Source organism: Syngnathus scovelli, chromosome 1, assembly GCF_024217435.2.
Source record: "Syngnathus scovelli strain Florida chromosome 1, RoL_Ssco_1.2, whole genome shotgun sequence".
NCBI classification, from domain to species: Eukaryota; Metazoa; Chordata; class Actinopteri; order Syngnathiformes; family Syngnathidae; genus Syngnathus; species Syngnathus scovelli.
In genome coordinates, this window is record NC_090847.1 from 7,867,801 (window position 1) to 7,891,350 (window position 23,550).

Sequence of the window (23,550 nt, forward strand, 5' to 3'; positions counted from 1 at the left end):
CATTCTTGATTAAATTTAATAACATTTTAAACACACCACTGTACATTTAAACACACCACTGCAGTGTTCTTACCTTTACTTGTAAATGAAGTCTTTTTTAGAGCACCAATCCTTTTGAAACGAACGTGTTGTAGTCCGTCCCGGGAGACCCGTAGTTTGAATTAATCCTCGCAAATCTGTCGTTGGTCTTCCCTTACTTATGATTTCTTGCTTTGACTGAAAGTCAAGTTTTGAAAAATGTCTTATCTTCGGGATTATATCCTCCATTTTCAGGGAAAATAAAGCCAAATAGCAACGCGTTAGCACCGAATGTTGTTGGTTGTTTTTCTTTTCTTTTTTTTCTTCTTAATTTACTCTTGCATTTACTCGTGTCGTGAACTATTAGCCGCAGGCTCACTATCGCCCCATCTTTGAGGCAAAAGTACTGGCTGCCTCAAGGCCCGTATTTTCCCGCTGACTGCAAGCACGCGCCGTTTGCACGCGCTCAGTACAGTGTGTGAGTGGTGCACACTCTCACACGCACACCCTGAGAGGCACTACCTGTCACTGCCTCAGCCTCCATGAATCTCCTGTCCCGAGGCAAGAACTACAGCTATTTTGACTATGAAAATGATCCAAATGTATAGGAAACACACCAAAATTGCATTAAAAGCATAGACCACAGGACAGATATTATATTATGTTTTATTATATTATTCATTTTTTAACAACTTATGGTGACAGCTGAGGAAACCATGTTGATCCCTTTACCGCCCCTGGTGGCAAGGTGAGGCACTGCCTCACCTGCCTCCTATGAGTGCACGTGCCTGCTTGTTGTTTGCCTTTGTCTTTAAAGTGGCGGCGGTGTCAATGATGACACAGCACGAATTGGAAAATGCGGGCATTTGAACTCTGCGAGACCTGCGAGACTTTTGCTCTTGGAGAAATAACGGAGAGAAAGGAAGGCAACGCAGTTTGAAAGAAATGATTAAAAATGGGGTTCTATCGCATACAAAATGCACTGTTTGCGGGATTTGCTGGCAGAAGCCGCCTGCGTGTCACTGACGCTCGCCGCGTCATGCAAAGAGGGCACCAAACGTCACGTCAGGTGGCCGGGGGCCCCCTCCGCACATGCTTTGTTTTGAAAGCAAAAGGCTCGAAGTGTCCGCACGTGCGGATCATGATCTTGCAGGGTACGGCGGGCGGAGCAGCCATCACTTGCACACTGCGCTCGCTGCCAGCTGCCTGACTGCGTCCGCCTTGTGCCCTACCTACCTACCTACCGCCGCCGCCAAGACTTGTTGCGGACTCCGTGCCTGCTTGGAGAGAGATCGTCTGCAATGCTGAACCTCAAGATGCAGCTTGCACTTGTGCTGCTCCTCGAGTTCTTGTGCCTTATTGTCCATCCATCCATCCATTTTCTGAACCGCTTAGTCCCCACGGGGGTCGCGGGCGTGCTGGAGCCTATCCCAGCCGTCATCGGGCAGTAGGCGGGGGACACCCTGAACCGGTTGCCAGCCAATCAATCATTCGCACTCGCACTCACACCTAGGGACAATTTGGAGTGATCAATCGGCCTACCAAGCATGTTTTTGGGATGTGGGAGGAAACCGGAGGTGCCTTCTTGTAACAGTCGTAATTGTCTTTTGAGATGCGCGATCGACATTGCAAAGTCAGCACTAAAGTAAACTCGTTTTTTTGGGTACACCCTTAAAAGTGCTGACAGACCCAGGAAGTTACTCAACTTTGTGTTGTGTTACCAAATGAAAATGTGAGGGAACGGACAGTACAGCCCAGTGCGTAGCGACAGAGTTTATTGTGGAAGGGGATGATGGTAACAGCTGGTGCTGGAGCGGCGATCGGGCTGGAGAGGACAAGCGATTCTGCGGGATTTCCAATAGTCAAGCGAGTCAGTATCTCAGGGACTGATGAGCGAGGCAGCATCAAGGGACAGACTGACACTCAGGTCTGCGCTGGCGGCGCTGATATAGCGCTGTCCATGAGCCCGTGGCAGGTGACGGCGATTCCACTGACAGGGGGGCGTGGTCCTGTCGCCGGTGGCACCAGCACGTGACAGAAAAAAAAAAACGTGTTTGGGCAAACTCACCCGACTTGCATGGGGCATGGGCCGTTCCAATTTTTACCGCCGATTGGGATGGTTCTTCTTAAGCCAGCATTGTTGAGGGTGTACTTTGATGTATGGGATGGACTGGGAGGAATTAACCTTTTCTACTTCTGGCAGCCACAACCTGCTCGTGCGATACGGACAACATATGCACCTGCAATGTGGGTCAAAAGCTCGAATTGAATAGCGGCAGTGTAACTCCTGAAGCGATCACCTGGAAGAAGGAAGGATCACTTCTCCACAACGACTGGGCAACCTTCGACAACAAAGAAGAAAAAAGCGACGATCACAACACTGAAGGCCGCCGACAAAAGGACGTACGTGGCCATCGAGGGGACTGCGATTGCAAGCGCTACAGTGACGAAGGTGTTCTATGTTAAGATTGTGGGTGAGTTTGAAGTATCACTATCTCTACTAAGTTTCCTCTTTTGGTATCTCAGCCAACCTCCGATTCGAGAGCAAAAAGTCCAAAGTGTTCTAGGGGGCCTTTTGCGAGATTTTATAATGAATGATGATAGTATTTATTAATGATTCAAAGTTGCCTTTTTCATCCTGTAGAATTTATTGTAAAATGCCATCCAAAAGATTGTCTGAAAAGTGATTCAAAGTCCGCTTTTTGGAATTTGAGTAAAATGCAATCCGCAAGATGTGTCATGCTGTCATGCTTATTTTTCGGGTTGTTGTTGTCTTGTCTTGTATCATAGTTTCACTTCCTGTTTTATTTTGTCAACTCTCTCGTTTCAGTTCGTGGCTCCTTCCTCTGTGCTTCTGTTGTCTTGTATTCCCTGATCCCGATTGTGTGCACCTGTGTCATTTGGCCTAATTGTCTGCACCTGTGTCCCCGCCCTTTTGTGTGTATTTAGTCCGTGTCTTCCCCTTGTCTTGTGCCAGTGCGTCTTGCCCCGTCCCGACCACCAGAGATTCCTTGAGCTAAGAGAACCAGTAGATGTTCTCCCTTTTTAGTCTCGCCTGAGTGCGACGCCTTTTGTTAGTACTTTTTGCCACATGGTTATGTACCAGTAGAGATACTCCCTTTTTTGTCTTGCCTGAGTGCAACGTCTTTTGTTAGTACTTTTTGCTCCTTGGTTTCCCTCGGTAAGAGGCGCTTTGAGTTGTTGTTTCCTGTCTCCCACCAGTTGGAATAAATCCTTTTTAGTAACACTCTGCATTCGAGTCCTCTGCCTTGAACCCAGCCTGACAAGATGATCTGCGCCCTTTTAAAAGGTCAACCATTTCTTTTCCGTAATGATTCAAAGTTAGCTTTTTGGACTTTTGAGTAAAATGCAATCTAAAAGAATATCTGCCCCCTTTTAAAAGGTCAACCATTTCTTTGTTGTAATGATTCAAACTTTTTGGAATTTATGCAATCCAAAATGTGATCTGCCCCCCTTCTAAAAGGTCAAATATTTCTTTCTTGTAATGATCTAAAGTTAGAATTTTGGAATGTATGCAATCTAAACGATACTTTGCCCCCTTTTCAAAGGTCAACATTTTGTTGCCGTCACACGCAACCTTTGGGCAAAAAGTGAATGTGCCGCATTTCCTTTGTCCAATAGAAAAGCCAGCCTCCGGTGTCCAGGTCAAACGTTACACTGCTAACTCTGTGGCCTTGCACTCTCCATCAACGAGAATGAACACTTCAAAGACCTCGTGTGGTAGAAGGACGACGCTCCGGTCGGCCATGGAGACTACATTCTGGGCAAAGCGGTGATGATCGTCAGCAAACCCCACCCAACCGTCAACGTCAAATACGTTTGCGTGGCCAAACAATTCGACGGCACTGAGATGTCATCCTCGGCCTTGACACTCAAGGGCGGCGATGTTGGTGGCAATGGTGGCAGCAATGTTATGAGCGTTGACAGCAAAGGTCAGTACTCTGTCGTCGCAAGTGTCACTACAGTTCATATTCGATATGCGCCCAGCTGACCGCTTTCTCTTTATTAAAAAAAGGAGGTGTGGGTGCCCTGTCCTACAGCGTCTCTCTGCTGGTGATGTCCATCCTGGCTCAGCTCTACTGGATGGTGTAGCGCCCGCCGCAAGACCAGCGGCTGAGTCAACGTCCGTCCGTCCAAGTGACCTCCCTTCAAGCCTTCTGCTTCTCCTCAGCTGCTGCTGTCCACGTCCGTCCCTGGCTAGGAGACGGAGCACTCCACCACAAGCAGCCCATTCCACCCTCAGCGAGCCCACTCCACCCTCAGCGAGTGCCTCCCAAAGGATTTTGCCCTCCAGACGATGATACTCAACGTCGACGATGAGCAGCGTTTCACAGAAGAAAATAAAAATCCCACACACACACACACACACACACAGATAAAAATGCAAGAAAATGACAACCGAATCAATTGCATTTGCAGCACTTTTGTAGTGCTCCTTTCTGTCTCGATGTTATGATACAATGTACATGATGACTCCACGAAAACAGCGAGTCAGCCGGGTCTTGGTCTTCCGCTTGAAAGAAGTGGCAAAGGTGCTTTGCGGCACCACGGGCAGCCGTTAGCAAGAGCCTGGAATGCGCCCGCTGCCGCGGGATTTGCAAACTTTTTTTCTTTTTCTCATTTTCGTGGAACTGTGTGATCGGTCAGATGCTGCTTTGCTTCCAAAGGATTCTTCCAATTATGTGCATGTTCATGGTTTGGTTCTTTATAACTTGAATAAAGGCCAAATTTGTTAAATACAGCTTCAATTAGAAACTTCGGATGATAAATGCACCTTGGCGGTTAACGTCAGTGGACAGTGGAAATCTGGCCAAGTTGTTTCTCAGAAGCCCTCAGTGCCATTTTGACGTGAGGTATTGTGTGCAACAAAGCCCAGGGATATATTTGGACTCTGCTCTTTTAGAAGACAGCATGTCTCTCTACCTAGACGCGCTGTATTTTTGAAATTGCTTGGATTTCTTAAAAATGTCCACAATAAAGCACCCTCTATAGCCCCACCCTTTTTAATAATACCCCACTAACATCCATGCGACCTTTAACGTTTTGTGCGGCAACAACCTCCCAGACATTGTTCACAGAGGTGTAAGGCCTGATGCATGCCAGGTACCAGGTACTTCTGGGGCACTCCAGGTAGATTGAAGATTGCCGCTAGCGCTGCGGGATCATTGGTTCCTTGTGGCTACATGTTTTGAGACTTTTCAAATCTTTCGCTTGCATCTTAACACCTTTCTTGCCACATTGTTGATTGCTTGCAAGGAAATGTTTGATGGTTCTGTGCTCGTCACGCCCCTTTCTTTGTCACGGATCGGATGGAGCAGCGCGACCAAACGCAGCTTGGACCAGGGTTTATTGGAGAAAACAAACGAACTCGGCAAACTGACATGACTTAACAAAACAACAACTAGACTGACTGACTGACTGACTGACTGGCTGGCTGGCTGACTGACTGACAGACTGACTGACCGGGACATGAGACAAGACAACAAGACATGACAACAATGATCCGACGGGGAGTGAGGGGCAGACAGGATTTAAATACACGACAGGTAACAAGAGGCAGGTGAGAATGATCACACTAATCATGGGCACACAGGAGGGGAGGGGCGAGCACAAAGGCACACGGGCAGAAACGACAATACGAACATAAAACAACCGGGGACGAGACGTGACAATCTTAGCAGTTTCAACAGCGCTGCATCCTTCTTCGAAATCTTTCAGAGTCACTTAAATCTCTTTTTTTGCCCCGTTTGGCCTGAGGTAAAGAAGCTGCCTATTCTATTTATGCACACAGTGAGATAGGGTGTCACTCGGCTCTGGCCCCACCATCCTACATCGCTTGATATGCTTCTTTTGAGTAAACAATCAAGCGTATTAAGCATAGAGTTGGAAATTATGCATCTCCCTGTCTCTCTCTCTGTCTCTCTCAATATATATATATATATATATATTGCTTAAGAAGTGCAGTCCACGTGTTTACATCCCATCGTGTCATAAAACATGAAAAGTTAAAGCTCCTCATTTGTTTGCATTATTGTCATTTGAGTTAAGATTTGACTTTTGTTGACACCACACTTTTGGTATACTCTTTTTATTAAGTTGTTCGAGAGAGTGTTTAAAAGTGCAAGTTAAAGTGTAAGTCAACTCGTATTCAAGCGTATTCTTTCTTTTTATTTGTTGTTAATTTTAATCATAGTTCTAAATCAAAGATTTGTCTTGAAATACAAATATGCTTCATTGCAATACAGAATCATTTATTGCTTGAAGAGGACTGGAAAAAAAAATGACAAAATTGTGTGGGGGGTTAGGGTGTGTGTGTGTGTGTGTCACAAATAGATCATTTTTCAAAATTGTTCAGCCCTAGTGTGCTTGAGGTACACTGAAGAACAGTAGGACAATATCCTTATTTACACAACATATCAATCTGTCAAGGAACTGGGGAATAAAATACACTTGTAACATTGTCATTTCCATAAGTGGGGCAGTTTTCACAAACTAGCATTAAAATCTTGGCACCAAACATTGCTGATACAAAAGCTCCACATACAGCTTTTTCTCCCTGAATCTGGAAAAGCTTACCAGGCCCTAAATAAATATTTTCTGAATCCTTTGGTTATTGTCAAAGATGTACAGCAATAGCAGAATAACAACAACATGCTAATCATTTGCTTATATGTACACATTCACATTGAGAAAGACATCAACCGCAGGATGTGCTCGTGTCTTCTGCCTTCGGACGGTTTCTTTCCAATCCTCAAAATACACACAGGCTATGATATAACAACAGAAATAATTCTAATTTTACCTTTGCCAAAGAATAAATGGATTACCTTTGTGCCAAAATGACACAATTTCCTTAATTTCACACTGACCAATGCACAGATTTTACTACGAAAATCTTAGCACGTGTGAAGGAGGTGCACGTGTATTGAAAATTTGAAGTTTTTCACAAGTGGTGCTTAATCAACAGTATCTGAAAAGGTAAACAGTATGGTTCTTTGATTGGTAATTAATCGTAGTTTGGTGTTCTAACATCTGGACCCAGCGCACCTTATCTTCCCTGTCGTCATGATGAAATCTCCGAGGATTCGATCCTGTCTATCCACGGCAAACCAGAAGATGGACTGTCCTCTTGTTTTTCCACGTCGCTCATCAGCGCTTGCTCTTCTCTTTCCAAAGTCTCGTCGCTACTCCCCTCTACTTGCTCTCGGACGGCTCTCAGCTGGCGCAGCTCCATCTCCAGCTCTGCGTTGCGGCGGTACATCTCCAAATAGCTGGCCTGCAGCTCCTTCTGGTAGCGAATGACCTTTTCCTTCTGTGTCTGCCACGTCCGCCTCTCCTCCTCGAAAGCCGTGGCCTGGGCCTCGCTCTGGCGCCGCTCCAGGAGTAGCTCGGCGCGCAGACGCTCCTCCTCGGTCAGGCCCGCGCACCCTCCTACCAGCAAAAAATGGTCACATGCTTCATCGGCGGGCTAGAGGAGATGTCTGCAGCTGACCTGCTTTCACTCATTTTGTTGCACTCAAAATAACCCACGAGGTTTATGATCACTCTTATGCTTCACAGACGCAACAATTTCATCAATTTAGCTTTGGACTTGTCCCTTACACTGTATTTTTTTTTGGGCCCAAACAGAAAATGAAGTTCGAAAAACAGTTTGCTGAGTTGTTCTTAAGTTGGCAAGTTTAGGTTAAGTCTGTAAACGCTTATTTCTTTGTTGTGAAGAGTAGGAAAGCTAACTTTGACAATAGAAAAACCTTAAACAGTTTGGTGAATTGCCCAAATTAAAAATGAAATTTATTGGCCCGCTTTTTTAACTTATTTTTCCAATTTACAGCACCTCAAACTAAATAGGTGTGCCGTTGTCAAGTGGTAGAAAGTGGAATTACATCCAATATAACACCGTTTTGATCCCCCCCCAAAAAAGTAAAAAAACACTGAGCTAACCAGCAAATTTTCCCGTAACTTATCAACTCTACCGACAATGTCCCATACTGAATTTGGAGGCATTATTCAAGATGCCAAACGTGCTACCTGTTGCGCTCTCGCCTCCTTTCCCATGGCCGCTGGTACTGTGAGTGGGTCTTCTGTGACACTGGGAGCTTTGCATGATGAGTTTCAGCGCATCGACCTGGCTGTCCCTGTTGCACAACTCCAGTCGGGTCTCCCTGAGCTGCGTTTTCAGCTGGAAGATCTCGCTCAGCTTGTGGGTCACCTCGGCCTGAGAGTCTCGAAATTGTTGCTTGAGCAAGGAGATCTCGCCGGACTTCTGGCAAACCTTAGAGGAATGAAAGGCATAAGTGAGGGCCAACAACAAACAATTCACTTGACTCCCCGTCAGTGAGTGTTTCTCCCTGTCATAAAGTATAGCCCACCTCCCACTGTGTCTCCTCCAGGGTGGGACTAATTGTCTTCTCCTTTGCTCCGTCCTCCAGACTTCTTTTAAGATCCTCAAGCTCTTCTTGAAGTCGGCTCTTCTCCTGTTGGGCCTTGAAGAGCTGCAGCTGGAAACCACGCTGGGATCGCTGGGCATGCTGGGAAACCTGTCGCAGCTTGGCAGCGTAGAGGCGCTTCAATTCCTCCACCTCTTTCTCCCACAGACGCTGTTTGCCTTCAAACACCTACACGCAGGGAGTGCGTCAGGCGCAGGCCTCAAACAAGATGGAGGACACGGACGATGCCTGTATCCTGATGAGAAATGCACCTGTGCGATGGCACCCTCGCTCTCGTCCAGGTTTCTTCTCATCTGCTTCAGCTCGTGCTCTTTCTCCACAAGCCTCTCCTCCAAATCCCGCACCTTCCAGGGGGCCATATTATGAATGTTGAGTAAGGTACTCTAGTAAAGAAAATCTAGCAAAATAACTGAAACACTTTCACGAACAAAATGAAACAAAAATGCTTTTAAAAAAACAAAGTGAGTCTACGTCTTAAGTATCAACAACAAACAAAACCGAAAATTTTACTTTGAAAGTTCATTTTAAATGTATTTATCGCCGTATTACAGTACGTCCGTACAGCAGAAGGAAAGTCAAAAGGTCAATTGAGATTGTAGTTTGCTTTACTTGGTTACACAATACTTAGTAAACTTTTATATGAAGATATAGGAACTAAGAAAAAATAAAACATTAAAATAAAATCAAAATTAAGTACAGTGAGGAATCCAAAACAAACATAATGCTCGTGTGGACATGAACACATTTTCTGTACTTTTTGCACAACTTGCTGTTTATAAATTCAATTCAAATTATAAATTCATTCATATATACAATTTTATTTCTCATCTGCTTACATGCAGACAATTAACGCACACATTCATACAATTTTATTTAATTCTCATCTGTTTACATGCTGACAATTTACTCACGCAATCAAACAATCCTACTGACTAGTTTACTTCTCACACGTTTGCATAGTAATAGGTCGAATTGACATACTCAGTGACAAATTTAATTGCACATTCTTTTTGTTATTATAAATCTTGTGTGATGCTATTGTCCCGTTGACCGGTACAAAACAGAATTGTCGTACTCACCACTTCCTCTACAGACATGGAGAGGGTCCAATCGTAAGGAGGCGGAGCCTCCCCTTCGTATGGCACCGAGCGGCTGAGCGTTGCCATGCTGCGACACGCCATTTCCCCAATGGTCCCGCCTCCCGACCCAGCGGCTATGGCGCGGTCCAGGGAGCCGATAGTGTTGATGTGGCCCATAGATGCGCTGGCAAGTCAAGTCAAATATCCTTTTCAAGCCGTGATTAAGAGAAGAGAAGGCTAAGAAGTGACACGGACCTGATGTGAGCCTGGTTTGGGCGGAAGGGGGGCCGATACGGCGGCAGGCTGCTCATGGAGTTGTGGCCCGAGTCCGACAGGTTGTCATCGTCTTGGCTTGCCCCTCGCACGGTGGGCTGAGCCTACGCAGCAGTTAAAATGAGGTGTAGGTGCAATGTCAGACAATGTCAAAGTTGAAAAGTCACAAATCTGGAAATAGAGTTTCAGATTTAAGACTCCTTTGGGTCTCATCTTAACAAAGTTGTGGGTTATATCTCATGGTATATGGCAGGCCTGGCCAACCTGCGGCTCCTGAGCCGCCTGCGGCTCTTTGCCTGGTTCTTTTACGTTCATATCAACATTTGTGTTTTTTTTTTTTTTTTTTTGTTTTTTGTTTTTTTGTGCGTATTTGCTTCGCTTGAGTTCAATATGGTATTTTCATCAAACGCGCATGCAGTGAAATTCCACAAAGCAGGAGGGGCAAAGCCATTCGATTTATTTCCTGACTTGGAAACACAGCGAAGGTTTCACAGAAGAGACAGCGTACCTTGTGGTTACCAGAGGAGCCTCCACGACGAGAGGGCGATGATGACGAAGATGAGCTGGAGACAGTTTTAGAGACATGGCCGTAGGCTCTGTGCAGCCCGTTCGAGATCCCGTGGTCCGCATCTTCCGATTTGGAAGACGGATACAGGTTCTGCATGGAACTGAAGTTTTTGGGAGTGACAGGTTTGAAGGCAGATGACTTAAAGTGGCCCTGGTGGAAACACCAAGAGAATTCAGTTAATTGACCGGCAGTTTGCTACATTTGATTGCATGCAAGGAATTCAAGCACAGAATATCAGTCCATGACTGTGAACTGGATTGACCGGTTGGGTGATTGACTGCTGCGGGGGCAGAGAAGGATGCGTCCAGAGCGGTATAAATATGATCCATTTAGCACAACCTTGGCTTTATGCCAAGACAAAAAAAAAAAAAACACCTACATTGGTTACTTGGAAGCTGATGTGTTCCTTGGCTGGTTCTACAGTAAAATAAGTCAATTGGCGTTATATTCGCTACAAGAATTTTGAATCAGATAATGCAATAAATTTAGTTTTATGGTCCATACTTTGCGCATTCTTTGCAGAAAAGGAGAGTAAAAGGTGAGACATGTATGTATTTGTTTTTTGTAATACAGCAGTCAATGTATTTTTAACCCTTGTATGGCTGTTAAGAATAAACATTTACCTTTTTATATTTCGCTCCACTTGGAAGCGAGTTCTTTGTCAAATCGATCCCGGTGCCATCTTTGTGGAAGACCTTGGCGTACAGGTTTTCTTCCTGATGCCTGCCAATCGAGGCTATGATGTCCTTCTTAGAGCCACTGCTCTGGTTGGCTTTGGGCTCTTTTCTGTTTGGAAACACAATATATCAGTGGGGGAATGCGAAAACTGCCTGGGAATACACCATGACGGCCCCACCTGGTGATGTTGAGGTAGTTGAGGAGCTCCCTCTGAGTGAAGCCTTTCTTCAGGAGGCCATTGGACGCTTTGGGCCTTACCTGGGGAATGGCCTGGTTGACTTTTGCAGGACACACGTCGGGCCTCTCCACCAGACTGCCAACACTTCCCATGTTGCAGCGGGGTGAAAAGAACGGCACTGGGAACGAGCTTTGGAAGTTTTTACCAGGGCGAGGAAGCGTCTGGACCGAGGCTGCCATTGGTTACAAGGGAGGAAAGGTGCTCTGTAAAGAGAGGAAAAAGCAAACTGCGTGAGATGAATGTGTCATTTTTGGTCTTGACATTTTAAATGCTACGTGCCCAATACGGTTAATTTCCCTCCCTCGCTTTTCTCCACTCTAGTAAATTTTACCCCAGCTGTCTCAGAAACCAAACGCACAAAAAGCCCAGCCACATCTCCCAACAGACAACAAGGCATGGAAAAATGACACTTTAGCAAAAACATCCTACAGCTATACATACTCGCCGTTGTTTCAGAAGTGGTTTCGCGCGTCAGGCGCTCACGTCTGGCCGTCCCGGCAATGACTAACATGCGGCATATGAGGCTGATGTTTATCCGGAGGTCGGGCAGCATATGTCAAATGGCAAGCCTCTTGCCTAACTCTGATCCAACTAGGTTACAACTGCAGAGCTCTGGATGAGGGAAAAAGATCTTTTGCTGAGCCACATGGGCGCTTCAATCTGGTACTTATTCAGCTTGCAAATGTCCTGCGTCTAACGAAAGTCACGTGTCCAATGTACCATTGATAAAACGAATGCTCACAGCTACCATTAAAATTTGTTCTGCTGCAGTAATTGGTACACAAACAGAAACCTTGGCTACTTGTAAATGTGTAACATTTAATCGACAACCAATCATCAAATTAATCGATTTTGATAACTGATTCATCGTTTCGAAAGCTTGTTTAATTAAAAATAAAATCCTTGGAATTTCACTAATAAACGAACATGCAAAACAAACAAAAAACTGTGGTCGACTTTTTTGCCAATTTTATGTGTCTGAAACATAATTTGCATTTGAGCATTTTCTGCACTATTAATTTGAAATATTGTTTTTTTTTTTATAGAATGGTGGAAAATAAAACACATTATTTTAATCCAATTCGTTAATTACATGATGAAATAATTGACAAATGGATCTTTTATCAAATTATGCCCGAGATATTTGTTTTCCAAAGCAAACCTAAGAGGAACAAAGTGGATTGGGCGAATCATTTATGGTGCACATTTTTATTCAACAACTGACTAACTACATGCAAGTGAGAAACAAAATGGAATTTGAGACATCCATAAATCATTAACTGCCTCTTTCCTTCATTAACCTTGCTCCCACCAACTGTGTTAAAATGACCTCATTAGAGTTGTCTTATTGATTTAAGGAACCTCAGAAATCATAAAACATTTGAAAGACCATTAATGCAGTCGTATTTCTTTAAAGATGATTATTTGTTCTTGGTGCACGATATATTTGCTATAGACCGGTCTCCGCCTATGGACAATTTGGGGAAAGATACAACATAAGAGATCAAATATATTGGCAAAAAAAAATCTTATGCTCTCATCTCAAGTTGGGCAAAATCATATAATGGACAGTATAATTTGGCATGGCTCTAAACTGGAATATCTGATACTTGAGCTCCCTGCTGCCCACCTTCCAAACATTCTGAATATGTATGTCTACATGTCTCACTGCTCACTTCATCATAAAGTGCTTCACACTGTTGGCAGATGGAACTATTATGCAAATTGCTCAAATAGTGAGAGAGAAGGGGAATGACAGGCAACTTTGGCTACTTTGCTCAGGCCACTCAGTCAGGCTTAGACTACTGCAAAGCTGTGCATGTTTTTATTCATGCGGCTACCATGTGAAACTTTGCATGAAACCGACCAGTTACTTATAAGCCAATCTAACAAAAAATGAAATAAAGATGCTGTCAAACACAATCACAGGCAATTCAAGAGAACAAATACAACAACAAAAATTCTTCAATTATTTAACAAAAACTCCCCGGCAAATTTTAAAAAAGATCAAATGATCGACATGAGCTTTTTGATCAGAATGAGACAACTGTAGTTATCGTTTTTAACTTACAGTTTTTGCAAGCCTGGCCAAGGCCTGATGCTGACTGTTTTTTTAGTTCGAATATTACACAGGTGCTTTTGGAAAATAGCAAGCCCCCAAAAGTCAACCTGATCAATGTCCGATAGGGAGCAGAGCTGCGGGGGTGAAAGTGACCTACGCAATCTTTGGTAAACTGAAGATAAGTTTGTTTTCCATCATTTGCTTTTAGTTTATTGGCCTGAACAAACCAGACGGAGACGTGGCAAAATTTACAGCAACAAACTAGCCCTGACTAGTCAAGTGCCCCCCCCCCAAAAAAAAAACTTTGTTCTCCAGATATGCTCTTGCACACTACACATCGTGTATTTGCAAAAATGCATAGTATTGTGTTCTCTATGGTTTCCTCGATGGAAATGTTGATTCTCATCTTATAACCCACACAAATGCCACATCTACAACAACCACAAAGCCAACAAAACCTTCAGCTTTCAAGTGGAGGCTCTCAAGGACAAACTCCCTCCTAAAATAGCTGAGAGAAGACTGACACTTGTGTGTGAAGAGAGGACATTTCAGACGCTCAGAGACACTTGGGTCAGTCAACGACTACACCAACAGTAGGAGGAAAATTCCAAAGATACTTCACAGAACACGGGTTTGGACCTGTCAGGTTTCTTTTTTTTTTGATGCACCGAATGCTCACTCCCACGGACGCTTCACTTCATGCGTGCGGGTCACTCAACACAACCTTGCAAAAAATAAAAAGACACAATAGAAAAACCTCCATAGCTCCAGATCCTCAACAGCAACGGAAATCGCCTCCCATGCCTCATATCAAAGTTTGTTTACATTAATGGGGTAACTCTACATGTTTCATCTCAATGGTTCCACCTCCCACAAAGCGTACACTTGGTTACATCACATGAGCTCAGTGAAGGCTGGACCTTGTGCTAAAACCAAATCTTTTACTGGCCTCACTTAATCTGTTCCGTCCGTCCGTCCGTCCGTCCGTCCGTCCGTCCGTCCGTCCGTCTATCTATCTATCTATCTATCTATCTATCTATCTATCTATCTATCTATCTATCTATCTATCTATCTATCTATCTATCTATCTATCTATCTATCCATCCAAAAATATGTACTATTTGAACTTCAAATACAAATATAGCTTCATGCTAAGAGAGCTGGTTACAGAAGTAGTTCATCGTTTCACAAATCATTTGTAGAGTACAACTTTTGAATCCTACTATTTATTTAGTGCGGGGCGGTCGTCTACCTTGACTTGTGGAGTTTATATAGATCCTTATATCTTGCTGATCTTTATATCTTTTTTTATTTTCTATTTAATGCATGGAATCTTCTTTGAGCGTAGGATTAGGGTAATGGACATTGATTGATTTGAAGTGGTTTCAAAACACTTCACAGGTTTCTTTTATATCAAACAAATGGTTTTAGGTTATTCACCTGACATGTTTCGGCGGTTTCTTCCGCCTTCATCAGAGTGTCACAGATGTGATGGTGACGCGTCTTTATCAGCTGATCGATCTGGTTTCAAAACAATTCACTTATCCTTTCCTAGTTATAGACTACTTACTATATGTTAGGGGTCGTGGCTTTTTTTTGCTCTTATAAAAACATAACTGTATTTGCCAGGTCCCTAAAATATCCTCAGCCTTATTTTGTGTCTGGTGTCTACACTTTGAATGCTCAATAGCAGCTTTTCTCTGCAGTGATGAACAAATACGACCTGCTTGACCCCTGCAGTGACTCAAGCAGACGCCATCAATGAAGACAGTGTGAGAGAGACCACTTGAGCTTTAACGCCACCACTCTTGACCACCACTGAGTCCATGCCCCATGTCTCCCAGTAAGGCTGCTTCTCGTCCTCTGTGTTTTGCAACGATAGTGGACCTCTTGTGCGCCCAAAACAAGAATGACATTGGCTCAGCCACAGGCATCGCTTACCGCATTTCCATGTACGTGTGTAGCTTGTGCCGTGTCATATTTCACACAAAGGACATGACATACAAATTGCCCTCAGATGTAGAGATGGCATATTTCACAGTCCTTTTTCTTAAATCTTCCATGAGTAGCCTCAGGGTTTGTTTTTATCTCTGATCTATAATGAATAATCAGCTAACAATTAGAGGCTGCAGCTGAGCAATCTTCATCAGTCCTACCCGACAGTGACGTTTGCATGCAACACTCATTCACACAGTGGAGCACTCCTTGGCCTCACATAGAAGATGACTGCTCTCTTCTAGGCCTGCAGCGCACTTCAGTTGGCTTCTTGTGCTGACAATAAGAACGTGATCAAATAAGCAGATAGTCACACTTGCTTTACTTTCACATTGTTGTACAGTTGTTGATATTGCTTGAAGGCACTCAATGAGGTCAATTGTTGTTTTTTTTAATGCTATACTAGGAAACTAAAAAGTAGGAAGTCTCGGCATTCCCATCAGCTACTTTGTGGCCAAAGCCTAATCCGAAGATTAATGTACCGTATTTTCCGGACTATAAGTCGCTCCGGAGTATAAGTCGCACCAGCCATAAAATGCCCCAAAAAGTGAAAAAGCCATATATAAGTCGCTCCGGAGTATAAGTCGCATTTTGGGGGGCAATTTATAGGACAAAATCCCACACCAAAAACAGTCATGAAATAGCAACAACAGGCTAAACAATAGCAACAACAGGCTAAACGATAGGTATGCTAATGTGACAAATACAAACAAAGAGCTGAGAACGGGCCTGACGTAACATATAGAGTGATTAAGCACAACTATTACATGAATAACATGTTTATAAAACCATCGGTGTCACTCCAATTCATTAAATAGCAACAACAGGCTAAACAATAGGCATGCTAACGTGACGAACACAAACAAAGAGCTGAGAACGGGCCAAATAATAATAAATAATAATAATAAATATAAGAGGAGCAAAAATAGAGCAAGTGTACATGCAGCAGACAGTGGACTTGGATATGGTGCTTTAAAGTGTTAATTGCTTTATTTGATGTTTTCTCTATTTTTTATGTTTTGAATATGTTCAAGATAAAGATATAAAAGCATGTGAAGTGATCAACTATACTAAAATTAACATGGGAAGTGGTCAACTATACTTGTAAGTAAGTGATGTCTTAATGATCAAGTAAAAATTTGTGAAAAAAAAACATATATAAGTCGCTCCTGAGTATAAGTCGCCCCCCCACCCAAACTATGAAAAAAAGCGCGACTTATAGTCCGGAAATTACGGTAACATTAATTTAAGGAACCCAGAACAAACAGACGGGATTTTTTGTTAATGGACAGAAACAAAGTCTACTTAACACATTTTTTTTTAAGTAGCTGTTTACGTCTACTAATTCCAAAATTGGTCACAACTGGCTGCAATTTGTCCAAGCACTGCTGCCTAATCTCCCTATTTTTCATGCCAATGGAAAAAAAAAATCATTCAATTATTGGCTACGGTTGTCATGGGGGTTATATGGGATTACCCCTGGTTGAACCGTATCTGACTAGTGTTACGTAAGGCTGTTGGGTGTAAAATGATGGCCTTCGGGGTCAGTGTAGCAGGACAGGCACACGTATTAGCACTGTTCACCTGCAAGGATGAAGAAATTGCATGACGTCTGACTTTGGTGATATTTGAAATGATGCGTGTTGATCCCCCTTTGGTTTATGTGCACATGAGTAAGATTGGATTTGGAGCATAAGGATAAGTGCCTGACCAGGTTGGCATCCGTTTGTTTTGCACATCCCTCCACACATACTAATGACATCATACTGTAAGATGGTCCTAAAATTATAAATTGAATGAAAATGAAAAAATGAAATTGAAGCTCTGTTATTAAGATGAAAGACATTTTTCTTGATTCATGGCATTAGTGGGGGGAGGTCAGTGTCTGTTAACCTCTGCGTAACAAAAACAACATTTTGCTTCATAACAGCTGATCACATCTTCACGCCACAAGACAATATACTATGTTCGCTCTCACGTTGTTAACAAGCAGCAGTTCAGAGAGAAGAATGTGAACCGAGAGAATTCCTCACATTTCTCCCTGGCTAATAATTCATGTAATTTGGTATAAACCAAACACAGCCATTGTAACTAAAGTGAAGGGTTGTGTGTTGAGTCAGTTAAGAATGGCCTCAGAAATAGCAGACCACACATGGGTAACCTAATAACAGACATCTAATCATTGCTCATTTACCAGATAATCAGAGCGCGTGTGTGTGTGTGTGTGTGTGTGTGTGTGTGTGTGTGTGTGTGTGTGTGTGTGTGTGTGTGTGTGTGTGTGTGTGTGTGTGTATGTGTGCGTGAGTTGAGTGTGTGTGTGTTGGGAGGGCAGTGAGCCGATGAGACAGAAGCACAGGATAGCTAGCTTCTTATTAAACTAATTTGAGAGAGAGCGAGAGAGTGAAGACTATTCTTTCCCTTTTGTAAAGGTTTTTTGTTTCCTGGAGCGGTTCGCGTAGGAGAGTTACCCTTTTGTAATTATGGCAACACAAATCGTGCTCGGTTCCCACATCGTCCTACACCAGATCCAGGTCCGTTCAGTCTATATCTGCAGTGAATGTGCATCCACATACACAGAAGGCTGGAGTGGACAGCAGTCACTGATGGTGACTCAGACATTATTATGCAAGGCAACACTTTTCAGATTGTTTTAACTAGTTTTATGTTTACCAAGGCACTAAATTATCAGCCCGCATATCAAGTTCCCTTTTGGTGCTGACACATGCTGATCATCAGCATTTCTTTTAACTGATGTATGTTTGGCCATTTGTTTGTGCTGAGAAACAGCAAAGTGGAAACAGGTTCTTCACACTGTTTCTAATGACAACAGTACAGGGAGCTTCAGACTTGCACCATTATAGAAACACAAATGTGAGCATTGTTACGACCAAAGCAAGCTAATGACGCGCCGTGAGTCAAAAAGACATCTAAAAAGTCCAAGGACACAAATGGACCATCAGAGCAACACAAAGGAATATCAATAAAGGCATACTATCTCTGCATGGGTCGGCAAGTACAGACAATCCAAGGTGTGGTTCCGCTTTGGAGATAATCAGCCATCACATGTTAATTACACGCTAAATCAATGCGGAGGCTGCACGATGTGACGTCATCTGCTCACAAGGAATGACTTGAAAAGTCAAAGTTTACTCATTCCAATTCAGCTCGACAACAAACAAGCATTCTCTGTAGCTAATTAGGTGAGTCGCACTGTGCATTCTCACTGTGCTCATCTCGCTGGCATGTCAATAAGTGTTTCCACAAGCAGGCATGCACATTCAGAGTTGAAGCCCTGAATGAAATAATAGTAAGCAGAAATGACCGGCCCACTAAACAAAATAAAGCTATTGAATGCAAGTTTTGACATTTATGGATTAAATATAAAAATGGCTCGATTTTGGACAAAGGTATTGGTAGAAATCAAATGTAAATGTATACTTATCAGATTTTAAAAAATGCATTAGAACATTTCTAAGGTTTCACCAAATCTAATTTTGCAAAAGTTACAAGGACTTCTTATCTTTGTTAAGTAAACATACATTTATTGTTCATTTATATGAATTTGTAACTGTTCAATATTGAGTCAGTTTGTTTGTTTGAAGTAAAACACACACAAACATTTAGTTAAACCATCGGACTGCCAAGTATAGAGTAGATCCAACGTTTCGTCTATGCACAGCGTAATACAGCGAAAAGAGTAAAAAAAAAAATTAAAACTCACTTTATCCGTTTGGCCAATTGTATCTGGGACTTATCCTGGATTCCGTTTGTCCTACTGATAACCAGGTCACAGCACTTCCTGTTTGTCAATCTAATGCGAGGGAGCGAGCTGCACAGTCCTCGACAATCGCCTGTAGGATGACTCCATGGTAGGAAACAGAAGCTCAGCTACTTTTAGGTCGTACTCAAGGGCTGTGCAGATTCACACGTTTTTTTAACATAACACCACGTTAACCTAATCTGTCTTTTATAGAGTGCCTGGTACTTTCCAGCGCTACACCTGCTCATCTCTTTGTGCACTGCATATTCTCTTAAGGGGCCCGTGTGGTCGGACTTGTTCTGCCTGTTCTCCCGCAGACAAAAGGCCTGCATGTGGATCCGCTTTGGAGGCGGACAGTCCAGAGCCAACATTGACACACATGGTCTCATTGGGGAAAAAAAAAAACACACCAACACAACATGCATGTTTACTTTCTAATAAAGGATCTAAACAGGGCTGAGTGATGAGGGGAAAATGCAAGAAGTGGTGAGCCCACAATGGTCTGATTGTTAGATGGGCTACCGGCAGGGTTCGGCACCATATCAGGTTTCACAAATCTAACCAGAAGGAAGAAAAGAGAGGACATTGTTCTCTAAATCTGCAGAGAAACTACTTTTCTATTTCCTCACTTTAAGTTGGCATGGGTCAGTATTGCAGGGCTCATTGATCGAATGACTTCTTAAAGATGGCACCAATGGGTGGGCATGCAGGAATCTTATTTAATAAAGCAACAAGCCAAGACTGGCAGGCTATTAAAGACATTCCTGGGCTTGACTGTGCTGTTGTATATTGGCTTTAAGGTTTAAAAAAAAAAAAAAGCAAACGTGACATGAAAAGACCCCTGCAATGATAAGCTGAAGCCCTATCATTACATCTGAGCCTCATACAGTCTTGCTTACAGAGATTAACATCTATTGCGCTGACTTACAGCTACAACAAGAATGTTTCCAGAGACCCATAGATGGAGAAACTGAAGACGAGGCTATGTTGGAGCCTACTTAAAGTGTTGGTACCTGTTGGACGTGTCACTAAATGAGAGGACAGTCTGGATCAGGCTCATTTCCTCTGTCAAAGCTGCTCTGAACAATAACATTGCAGGAAGCACATACACCGTCTGGCATTTGAGAAGTAAATTAGCCTCGGTCAGAAACTCACTGGAGCCAAGCCCATTTGTCAGTCAGAGTAAGAGAAAAAGTGGCAAATGTCAAATTGATATACGTAAAGTTGTCCCGTAATATTAAAATAGGATGTGACAATTAATGCACTGATGCTGCAGTGATACTCTTGCCTGACTCAGTGTGAGTTCAGGTTTAAGTGATTGTACAATACTGAGAAAGAAACTGATAATGAATAAATTATTTTGTGACTCATGTAAATCCTGCAGCTCAGCGCACCAGTGACAGGGAGGGCTGCACCGCTGTGAGAGTCGTCAACTCATGGGCCATCCAAGCGGTTCCTTTCATTCATTCACTGCCAGCCCAGTTAACATGGATTTTTGATGTCCATAGCCGTCAGTGGCAATGAATGATTAAAAGTTGCCCACTAGTTGCGTTCTCGACCCATCGGAAGGAACCCCACCTGCCCATTAAAGTGGGCAATTAGAGTCTGCCCCCACCACCGTTCGTTCATATCCCCATGGCTGCGTCGCTCACTGGGATACTGTAAAAAATATAACGTAATGACTCATAGAGCTCTATTTTCATTTCTAGTGAAAAGTGCAAAGGCAACATTTACTCACAAAAAGACAACTTTGCCTTGAAGTTGAACTAAGTAAGCCTTTCAGTCCTTTCTTTTCTCTATGCGCTTGGGTGAAGCTGGTAGATGTGTGCATGTAGAAAGGGGGACTTGTGACGTTAAAGGCAGAACACAGTCAACTTGTTTCCCTGTTAAGGGAAGTGGCTCCCCTGATACCTTTTAAAATCAGCAAAAGCACAGTACTTGACAATGCAGGAACAGAAAAAGACTATCAAAATGCGTACGTTGTGTCATTGATTAGAAACAGTTCCTGTGCCATTAGCCAAGACTAAGCAAAGATAAATGGCGAAGCCTGACCTAAAGCCAACCTCAACTAGCAAGTACACACTGCAGGCTTGAGATAAACCCCGAATGAAATCAGCTGTGCTTTGCATTTGGTGCAATTCTCAGTGATAGGCTAAATGTGTCCCATCCTGTTTGGATTATTCTTCATACAATGTGTGAGCATCACCGCTATTGAAGCACGTGTGTGCAAGTGCAGCTCGAATGGCGATAAAGCAAATCAATAGAAAGACGATAAGGCTGCATTGATGTAAACAACTGTGGCTTACTTGGGTGAAAACCACAAACACAATAGTCCCTGTGTGTGTCACTGCAGCGAGACGTTTTCGTTGAAGTTGGTCACATTTGGGGACAAAGCACTGTGAGTGGTCTGTCCACTCTCCTGCACTAACAGACCCCCCCTATCCCACAACACTTTTGTTTCATTGTATAACATGCTGTGTCTTGATATCTGCTTCACAGTTTTGGATTGATGGAAATGAACATTTGGGTCAGCTCAGTGTGCCAAACCCAAATGTGAATACTGCACTCTCGACGCTGACAGTTAAAATTAACGAAAAGGTTGAATTTATTTATGACTAGGAATTCTTATTTGTGAAACTCAGAAATTGTATTTCATACAATAACATGCAAATTATGTTGAGATGGACTTACCTGAATAAGTAAATCCCTCTAATCTTAATTAATTAGAAAAAAACTAGCACGAGTAGATTGTCAACATCCTTCTTCAGCTATAAGGAACCGCCTGCTAATTGGGGATAATGATTAACTTAGGTGTGTTCTGCAGCAAATAGCTCAAGCGTCAAAGACCAACAACTAAAAAAAAAAAATTATGAAAAAAAAAGTGATCAATAGTGATTATACATGTCTGGCAAGAAATTTAAATACCCCCACATGAGATTTGGATTTGCGAAACAAATGGTCAGCAGTTGGCATGGCAGTGTTACATCAGCTGCTGGTGTTTAAAATGCCCCCCTGACACACACACACACACACACACACACACACACACACACACACACACAAGCCCTTGAGCTGAATGAAGATCTGGCATCAGCTGTCTTGGAGAAAAAAATGGAGGCACGAATGGTCAAAGTCGTTGCAGCGAGAGATAAAAAATATAGTAAGTAGGCTAAGATGTCTAAGACTAAAACATTACGTACTGTATGTAACATGACAGCCACTACAATCATTTCACACGTTGCTCTAACTGCATGAATTTATTGGGCGAAAGCACAGCAGGACTGCAAATCCGCCCCAACGTGCAGTAAAAGTACCTATAACAACACGCTTGACTATACCACACAGTCTCCAAAACAACATCCATTATGCTTCAATTGTAGAGCTGAGCCTTCATTTGCGTCAGACCTTGAACACATAGTAGTCACCTCGCTCAAAAGACCCTTCCTGCTATGCTTAAGAGCCCTCCCGGTCAGAGGTCACCTGTGGCCTCCGGTTTCCACGACGACAGCCTGGCAGTCCCCAACACATGCGCACGGACGCACCGCACCACGTTTGTCCCTAAAAGAAACCCAAGCGTGTGCATTTGTGTGTGTTTGCGTGTGTGTGTGTGTGTGTGTGTGTGTGTGTGTGTGTGTGTGTGTGTGTGTGTGTGTGTGTGTGTGTGTGTGTGTGTGCGTGTGTGACTTCAACCCAAACAACCACAGCTGTGCACAGCAAACACGTAACAACAGTTACACCAATGATTCCCAACCACTATGGGAAATTATTCAATTTCACTTGCTTGGTCAGGGAATCACAGACTACATTTATTTTTAGTTTTCTCTATTATAGTGACACGTATATCCAATTCATTTCCTAAAAAGCTATTCTCACGAGGGCGTGCTACAGCAATCAAACAATATTAAATAATTTAACATTTGCCATCCACTATCATTATCATTTCAGTACGCATACTTTCCGGGTCGTTTCTGACGGATGGTCGTGCCATGGGATTTTTTTTTTTTTTTAAAGTAAAATATGTGCCATCTCAATAACGGTTGGAAAACACTATTACACCGCAATAAGCCACACATCAAGTAGTCACATTACTCTGGAAGAGGTTTGGGACGAACAGATGAGTTGCCACATCTCCCTGCACAATGCATGCATGCACGCATTCTCGTAACGTAGAAACAAGAATGTTTGTCACTGACCATATCCCGCACGCAGGACATGTCTTCTTCAGCGTGGCTCTGACCTCTCTATTTAGAGTCAAACAAGAGGATAGTTCCCCAAAGTCGGCGCGGATCAGCCTGCTCGGCGCTTGCAGGAACGCAGAGTGACATGAAGGTGCGTTGTTTCCCTCTCAAACATTTTGACCAAGCGGAACTGGGAGGAGAAAGTTGCTTTAAAGCAATGTGGGGTAAAAGAG

The 23,550-nt window shown here is 43.2% G+C and overlaps 1 protein-coding gene and 1 long non-coding RNA gene across 3 annotated transcripts; one reads left to right on the top strand and one right to left on the bottom strand.

Moving 5' to 3' along the window:
• The first annotated feature begins 1,185 nt into the window (after positions 1–1,185).
• LOC125977252 (uncharacterized) lies at positions 1,186–4,776 on the top strand. Its single transcript, XR_007484573.2, has 4 exons — positions 1,186–2,492; positions 3,241–3,328; positions 3,661–3,971; positions 4,055–4,776. It is a non-coding gene; the product is annotated as an uncharacterized lncRNA (long non-coding RNA).
• A 1,410-nt stretch (positions 4,777–6,186) lies between these two features.
• On the bottom strand, positions 6,187–23,501 carry n4bp3 (NEDD4 binding protein 3). Of its 2 annotated transcripts, none has more exons than XM_049733174.1 (10): positions 23,333–23,501; positions 11,263–11,525; positions 11,030–11,192; positions 10,347–10,556; positions 9,821–9,942; positions 9,566–9,749; positions 8,738–8,830; positions 8,409–8,654; positions 8,068–8,311; positions 6,187–7,470 (listed from the first exon to the last, which is right to left on the bottom strand). In XM_049733174.1, the coding sequence occupies exons 2-10, from the start codon at positions 11,499–11,501 to the stop codon at positions 7,103–7,105; spliced, it is 1,869 nt and encodes a 622-aa protein (XP_049589131.1). In that variant the 5' UTR covers positions 11,502–11,525; positions 23,333–23,501; the 3' UTR covers positions 6,187–7,102. The 2 variants fall into 2 exon arrangements, with proteins under 2 accessions (XP_049589131.1, XP_049589140.1); XM_049733183.2 differs by lacking the exon at positions 23,333–23,501 and adding an exon at positions 19,101–19,453.
• Between the last annotated feature and the right edge of the window lie 49 nt (positions 23,502–23,550).